Here is an 8,653-nt window from a genome sequence, read left to right on the forward strand (position 1 = left end):
TATTTTTGACTATGTATCATATTGTTTATTGTTATAAAGTTCAATATACATTTATTCTTCTAACATAGCTTGCATAACCGAAAAGTACGATAAAGTAGCCTTCAGAATATTTTTAAAACTATCAATATTCATGGCATAAATTTTTCCGCCGGTTAAATTAAACGTTTTATGAGTTCTAAGCATAATAAACACCAGGTCTTTAATATTTCTTTGTGGTAAATTGTACCATGTACTACAGTATATCGCGGTGTGTAAGTTTGCTATTCCAGAACTCAATCGGTCACCCGCATAACTATAAAGAAAAATTTGAAGATTAAACACGTAAAAAATGATGGCTCCATTAATGACTGAGGCAATGTCTCCATTTCGCAAGTCTACGATCATCTGCAATCCTAGAAAATAACGATTATCAAAAAAGTAGCCTATAAAAAAATTTCATGCGATCATGCGTTTTCTACCGGAGGTTCTCAATACTACACTGATAAAAAAATTAACTTAAGAGCCAAAATTTTGAACCACGAATACCATTTTGAAGAAAACGATTTTCTTGAGTCAAGAGAATAAATTCTTGAGTCAAAATTGAGTTGAAATTATTCTTGATTTAAATAAATTTTTCTTGTCTCAAGAATTTATTCTCTTGACTCAAGTAAATCATTTTCTTCAAAATGATATTCTTGGCTCAAGATTTTGGCTCTTGAGTCAAGTTAATTTTTTTTTATCAGTGTAGTACTTAAGTTAAGGACAATTTTTAACACTCAAACTTCTGGTGGAAGTTGCATGATTGCTGAATTTTCTTTTTGTAAAAGAATTAAATTTGAGGTTAGTTCCTTAAAAATTATACTTTTTCAATGTTTGAGCAGACTTTATCCACTATCGTTTTTGATTCTATCATCAACTTAGATTGTTTTTCTTGTAAGACGTCTTGTGGAAATAATTCCCCGAGTCAGACTAATGAACCTATATGAGCCTACATGAATCTACATGAGCCTACAGGATAATTTTCGATTGTTTTGATCGATATTATCCAATTTATAAATTGAATTTTTAAGTTTTTTTGTCAATAATTTTTTAGTTACTATTTAAATTCATTTGTATTGTACTATTTAATATTGGTATGAGTATATTCTGTGAGGTTATATTGATCAATCAAAACAATTAAAGATAAAAATATCGATTAAAACAATTAAAAATTGTCCTGTAGGCTTATGTAGGTTCATTATTCTGACTCGGGTCTCTAAAAAAACTCTTGAAAAATCTTTACAACACTGAATAAGACTTTTCGAAAGTCTTCAAATCCTTAACTAAGTATTGAAAATAAGTCTTAATAAGTCTTCAAAACTCTGCAAAATTCTTCAAAAGTCAAATTTTCCCTGCAATTTCGGACTTTCTCGAAGAGTTATTAAAACTTGATAAGACTTATTTAGTTTTAAAGGAAAAGAAAAGAATATTTTTTTTTTTAATTTACTTATCAGAATTGGAGAAAATTTAAAATAAAACTATAAAAAAGAATTAATGCATGTTTTGTCAAAATTTTTTTTAAAATAATATTTTCATCACGAAAATACTTTGATGCGCATCGAATCACTCATAAAGGAGCAAGTCAAAACATCAACGGCAAATGAAGTGCACTTGCTGTTGGAAACAGATACTGCTCAAAAAGTAAATCCAATCGGTAGCTAATTTGGACTATCAAATATTTAACTCAACTTTCTAGGTAGGAAAGAATGTTATAAACACACGCAATCTGCTAGAAGTAGTTGATACTAAACATATTTTAGTCTATGTATTTACAGTTATAATCTCTAAGTATTTTTAGTTTATAAAGTCTTATTAATTCTGAATAACTTTTCTGAAAGCCCAGTAGTAATCGTAAAAACCTAAAGAGTAGTAGTAGTAAAAGAGTAATAACTCTTCTGAAAGTAAACATTTAAGAACTGTTCTTTGTATTTATAAAAAATTATTCTTGGTTTTCTCAGAGAAATATTTCCCCTAGGGGTTAATATTATAAGTTAACGTTAATTTAAATTTATTTACATGTCCATACTGTCATTTTAATACGTCGTATCTCACAAAATTTTATATATTGATTTTTTTTTTTTAAATATAATTACAACAATATTATGCGAGTCATATTAAAAATTCAAAGATTAAATAGTATAATAACTATATTTTTAAATGAATATTTTCATCCGTCGAATTCCATTTAATCAATGTTAAAAATAAACCGTTTTTATTGTCTGCTGTAAAATTTTCTAAATATGGGATATGATATATCGGAAGGGCAGTATCGATGTATCGTCCTGATAGCCAAGTTGATCGCAACTTTCCGTCAATTTACTGCCGCAACTTGTCACCAAGTTGGCAGCAAGTATTGGAAATGCACTCGGTTGGTGTCAACTTGTTCACCAAGTTGTCAGCAAAAACTGCTTCTGAAACTTTTTCACACCAAGTTGACGACAAGTTTCTCAAGAAATTGGGCGACAAATTTCGGCTGTAAATTGGTCTTCTTTTTCACAGTTACAAATTCGGAAATTGACCGCAAGTTGTCGTTAAGTTAGTGGCAACTACCCATACGAAGTTGCCGATGCTCAACAATTTCCGTTCATTGGCCAAGGCACGGCTACTAATGCTCGGCCAAGTATCGGCGTTTTGTATCGGCCTAGCCTCGGTAAACCATTGGCTTTAGTGTTTGGCCAATCATCGGCGATTTGTACTGGCCTAGTCTAGGTAAGCCATCGGCTACCGCACGATATTTAAATATCGTTATATTATAATAATTATTATAATATAATGGTATGTGATTTGATTATCAGCCATTGCTTGGTCGATGCTCTGGCTAATTTTTTATTACACTTGAAAACAATTAATAGGTGCCCGAGAAAAAATATTTATATATAATTATATATAAATTGGTTATATATGATTATATATGAAAAATGGCTAAATATAATCATATCTAATCATATATAATTATGTATAATTATATATAACAATATTTAATAATATATTTATTACATCTAATTAATTATTGGGTTAATTTTATGGATAGAGTATTTAATATGGTCCTACGCAATTTAATAATTTGGATCGAAAAAGTCCTCCAAAAAAATATTCATTACTTATTATACAAGCGCGTGGTCTTGCGTATGCGTACCATTTTGATTCGAGCACTCGGCTCGGCACAATAGTCAAGGCAATAGTCATAATTATAGTTACTAATAGTAATCACGGAATTAATAGTAGTTTAAAATAAATAAACCAAACTAAAAAGTAGAAACTAAATAATAGTTTAAAAAAAACTAAAAAAAAACGCTTTTTATAGAAAACCAAACTAAAAAATAGAAAATAAATTTTAATAAATTTGAATTAAGAATAATGTAAAAAATTTTAATAAATATAAATTAATAATAGTGTAAATAAGAAAAAAATGTATTTTATTTTAAAAAAAGCGTGGGGTGCTTTTTAAGCTATTGTCGAAATAATAATCCTTCTACTTATATCTGTCAATAAAATATTTATAACTATTGACACCATGCACCCTACGCCTTTTTTTACAATAAAGTACATATTTTTCTTATTTACACTATTGTTAATTTACATTTATCCAAATTCATTTTCTCTTTTTAGTTTGGTTTTCTATAAAAAGCATGTTTTTAGTTTATTTTAAACTTATTACTTATTAAATTAAATTTAATTACTTATTAAACTATATTACTTATTATATAGAAGCAAGGTGCTGCTAATGATTCTACCGCGACACCTTCAATGTTTTCAGTTTTATCGCACTTACATAAGAATGATCTTCTATCATTTAAAAAATTATCACCATTAGTAACAAATACGTTATTTGCAACTACTCCACGAATAATAGTAAAGTGATGATTAATTTTACAATTACGAATGTTTTGTAAATAAATACAGCATGATCATTGCATAAAACAATAAATCAGTCCAAACTGGAGATGGTTATTTTTTAGATATTGCACCACTAAAGATTGTGTTTGCAAGTTATCTTTATACATTTCAGAGACATATAGCTTATTCTTTTTCATAAGCCTCAAGTATAGTCTTATAGTAATACTATCAATTAATAACTCACTTCATTGAATTTCAAGCATAATTATTAATGGAATATCAACATTTTCAAGACACTTGTAATTGGCAACACTGTAACAATTATCAGAAGTATGATTCAAAATGTTTGTGTGTACTTTTTTGTCCTGACAAAAATTACGTACATTTTCATTTGCTGATAGTTGAATAAATTTTGTCATTATTATGAATTGGCTTTGAGATCTTGCTAGCTGCCTATCAATATGTCAGGTACCATGCAACAGTGTTAATATTTGATTATTCAGATCTTCGAATTCATAGCACGTATGAACCCACAAAAGTCCTAAATTTTTCACTGTCAGGTAAATGGATTAATGAGTGTATATTTAATTTATTATTTAACCAAAACAATTGCATATCGTTAAAATTGATTTGGTCTTAAAACAATTAAAATGTTATAAGTTACAGTTGAATTTTTAATACTCTAATTTTAAACATTAAAATCTAAAATAAGATATTAAAAATATACAGAACAATGTACAAAGTCTAAGGTAATATAAGATAAGAACTTAGTTCTTGCATTTTTTTAACTAATAAACATCTGTAAAAAATAGTTAATTTTCATCTAAACACAATATCAAGTAACATAAATTATATAAATGATAAACCGTCACCTTACAGATTTAGTTTATGAGAATGATGAGATGTGCATCACCTCATCGGTCATACGGCGTCGGGGTTAGTTATCGGTCTGGCAATCGCGCGGCTTGGGTTCGAATCTCGGTTAGAACGAAATGCGATTTTCACTTTATTTCTATAATTAGCAATAGTTAGGTCTAAATTAAGAGTCAAATGGTCTAACGTTGCGTTACCTCTACATCCAAATCAAACTAAAAAAATGGCATTGAAAAATTCTTTTTTTTATAAATTTTTAATCAAATGGCATGAGCCAGACTTAAAAATTAACTATGGCCCAGTCCTGGTATTATTATTATTATTATCATTATAAAATACGATCAAGGCGTTCAAAATCGGACCGAATTTTTATTTCTGTCTGATCGTACTTTGGACTCCAGAGTGGTAAAAACGGAAATTTGTACCACTGTGGAGTTCAAAATACGATCAAATTTAACATGGAAATTTATCGTACTTTGAACTCCATGATCCGAAGTTGATCGTACCTTAGGAGGTTCAAAACACGATCAAAATTTCGACTCGGGTTGGCCAATGAACGGAAATTGTTGAGCATCGGCAAATTCGTATGGGAAGTTCATGCATGTAGCTTTCTTTATTCTATTTTTTTTATTTAGGATTAGATTTTCAATGCATGGCTTTTGACATGAAGTCTAAAAGATAAAAAAAAATTTGAATATTCTTACCACTTAAACAGATTTGTACCATATTCACCGCGAGTATGAGGATAATACAAAGATTGAATGAATCTTCCAAATCGTTTGCAAACTGTATCAATTGATTGTGTCTTCTTACAAGAGGTCCGAGTGTTTTCGTGTATTCTTGTTCAGTTGATTTAATATTCAAAGTTCGAAATTGTTCTCCTAGCCAATCGAGTTGTCCGGCGACATGTAAAGCTATCCCAAAAATGTAACAGTCACATCCTACGTTACCAGTGCATGTCGATAAAATTTGGATCGATTGTAGGATATAAATTGCAGCATATGTATGTGTTGACATTTCATTAAATAAACATCCAGTTCCCAAAGGCAGAGGTTGAAATTTAGGAACAGAGGAATTGCTCGTCATATTAGCATCAATAGGCATGTCATATATAGTGAGAAATATTAATGGCCCCGTAATAAAAATAGCGTCTGTCAGATAACCAGAAATCATTTGAAAAAGGCAAACAAACCGAGCCAATTTTGCATTCTTTCTCATAATTTCAAAAGCTTTTGGATCTAGCATCGTCGTCCAGTCGTTTATACTCGATGACATAATTCTGAGAAATTTTCCGTTATTAATTCTGAGCGTTGCTAATTTTACTATTACAATAAAACAACAAGCTATTAGCGCGTACATTTGGCTTATATCATGTAATACTCCGCAGTTGAGATTAGATTCTAATAGAATGCTGGTTGCCATTGTAATCTATTAAAACATTATTAAATTGTTAGAGATAGTGATCAAACTTTACGATTCAAGCTTGTAACAATAAAAATATCAGACCCTCTTGACTATTTAACATTTTTTAATCTTTTCGCTGTACTGATACAAAAATTCACTTGATTCAAGTGGAAAATCTTGAACCAAGAAAAAAATTAGAAAATTTTGATTGTTTTAAATCGAACAGAAAGTTTTTTGTACAAAGTAAAATTTATTTAGTCAAACTCTTAAAAATGTATTATTGGTTCAAAATTTTTAGTGTAGAATTTCATTTAATATAGACAAAAAAGTTTACTTGAAACATAAAAATTCTCAACAAAATCAAAATTGTCTTAGTTCAAGAAAATTTTTCTTCAACTAAAATAATTTTAGTTTTCAAAAATATTTTCTCAAATCAACAAAATTGTTTCTCTAACATAGAATATTTTTTCCATATACGAGATATTCTACAACAAATTGGGCAGTTTGAAGATTTTTTAATTTTAATTTACACAATTTTTTAAGGTCTTCCAGTAACCGTTAAAAATTTTTCCTTTCAAATTTTTCAACAGTTTTTTTTCATGACCCATTCGAACAATAATTGTTTATATTCCTTAATAATAGTTTCATTGGAACTTTTATTTTATTTTTTTTAATCTTAAAAAATTTTAGAAAATATTTTTTTTAGCATTTTTATTTTACTCACATCTACACACGTGCACTTATTTTTATATAATTGTCACAACTATTGGAAAATTTTCATTGATTTTCGGAACAGTCTACTCTATTGAAAACTCCAATCTTTGATCTCCTATTTAGGAGTATTATTTATTGGTGAAAGAACAACTTATTGTCCGCATAGAGAGGCTTTTAAAAGAGTCGACTGCAGTCGAAATGAAATTGTTCAATGAAATTATAAAAAATTTATAAATATTAGAAAAAAAATGCAAATTTAATATGCATTATAACTGATAATTATTTCATGGAATTCCAAAAAATATTTTCTTTTTAAGTATTACATCACCTCGAGAATAACAACAATCAGTGTTTGTATTTTTGATAAGATTGATTGACAGTCGAATGGCCAAGTTCCAAGACATTTTGTAATAAGCTTGTAAAGACCAAAAGCATATTGAGTATTGCTATTCCAGTTTATATTTTTTGTCGTTGCCATCGTAACTATAAATTTAGTTCAATAGCCTCTCTCAAACGTAGACTATTTTTATTCTCACTTGATAAAGTTTATATCTTGAAGTTTTACAGCGACCAATTTTAGAATAAAGTTTCTTTGCGTATACATACATTATGAAAATTTCTATAATAAAGGGTCATATTGAATTCATAAACTTTTTCATTAAACTTTCTCGTAATTATTCAATGTAGTCTCATGCATAAAATAAGCATGTGTAAAAAAAGAAAGGATTCAGTATTAGTGCTATTGATTTTCAAGACAGTCTTCATGCAACCAACGAAAGAGATACATCGGAAAAAGTGGTGATTTAAACTTATGAGAGTACTCAGGATTGACTAAAATGAGTTCAAGACATAGTATCATATTAAGATTTTTGAATAAGTGAGACATATTCAATTAAAAGTTATTCATTATTTCAGAACCTGTTTTCAAATGAATAAATTCTGTAATTAGTGGATTGTTTTTAGAAACATTTGAATTTTCAGATTTCAACATAAAATTTATCTGGCAGATTTTATTGAAACAATTATCAACGCACAACGATTATGATTGCACTGATCTTCCATTTTTTTCTGAATTTAACATTTAGTTCCAAAGTGAATCTACATAAACAGTAAAAACTTTAAAATGGAAAATTAGCATTATAACTGATAGCTACATTTGGAAATCAAAATTCTCTTCGATGGAAGTGAATAGAACTATGGAGTTAAAACAAAAATTATATAATAATCACGACATATAGGTATAACATTCAACGTTTACGTTGATTGTTTGATTTTTGGAAATAGTCTAACAATTATCATGAAAATCGTACCTTATTTGTCATATGAAACTTTATTTGTGTACGTTTTTCTCGATAAGAATTTAATTAATTAGCTGACACTATTTTTTTACAGCTTTTTTAGATCTACGTTTGTTTTAAATGTCCAGATTTAAGGATTTAAATTCAAACAATTGATAAAGTGGACTAAAAGTCAATCTGCACCGAGAAAAATTAATCATACTACCTAATATACAACAATATTAACTCCAACTATCTGAAATGGTATTAAAATTAATCAGTAACAAAATAATAGGTTGTATCATTGATGATTTTGTAATAGTTATCATTAATAATGGTAACAATTACTATCGAAAACTGTGATAACTGTGAAAACTGTGATAACGAATTACTGTGATAACTGTAACCACCTCAGATTGTAGAAATTCTGAAAGAAAAAATAATATAAATTTACTTAATTAAATATTTTACTCACATCCATATTTCAGTTTTGCACATTTTTTTCTTAAAAATATTAAAATAAGTAATAA

General features: G+C 28.2%; 1 protein-coding gene across 2 annotated transcripts; it reads right to left on the reverse strand.

Moving 5' to 3' along the window:
* On the reverse strand, window positions 1–7,671 carry LOC123271730 (odorant receptor 13a-like). 2 transcript variants are annotated; one of them, XM_044738126.1, is made up of 4 exons: window positions 7,175–7,671; window positions 6,086–6,156; window positions 5,433–6,007; window positions 1–392 (listed from the first exon to the last, which is right to left on the reverse strand). In XM_044738126.1, exons 1-4 carry the CDS (start codon window positions 7,322–7,324, stop codon window positions 52–54), a joined length of 1,137 nt encoding a protein of 378 aa, XP_044594061.1. In that variant the 5' UTR covers window positions 7,325–7,671; the 3' UTR covers window positions 1–51. The 2 variants fall into 2 exon arrangements, with proteins under 2 accessions (XP_044594061.1, XP_044594059.1); XM_044738124.1 differs by having other exon boundaries at window positions 5,433–6,156; window positions 7,175–7,668.
* Window positions 7,672–8,653: the final 982 nt, after the last annotated feature.

The sequence above is a fragment of the Cotesia glomerata genome, linkage group LG9 (assembly GCF_020080835.1).
Source record: "Cotesia glomerata isolate CgM1 linkage group LG9, MPM_Cglom_v2.3, whole genome shotgun sequence".
Taxonomy (NCBI): Eukaryota; Metazoa; Arthropoda; class Insecta; order Hymenoptera; family Braconidae; genus Cotesia; species Cotesia glomerata.

What these genes read in the sequence shown, in the direction of transcription:
- LOC123271730 (XM_044738124.1), bottom strand. Translation starts at nt 7,324, where the DNA reads ATGGCAACGACAAAAAATATAAACTGGAATAGCAATACTCAATATGCT. An exon ending in TGATTGTTGTTATTCTCGAG is followed by an intron (nt 6,157 to 7,174) that starts GTGATGTAATAC and finishes ATGTTTTAATAG; the next exon opens with ATTACAATGGCAACCAGCAT. An exon ending in GGTACAAATCTGTTTAAGTG is followed by an intron (nt 393 to 5,432) that starts GTAAGAATATTC and finishes GTTATTTTCTAG; the next exon opens with GATTGCAGATGATCGTAGAC.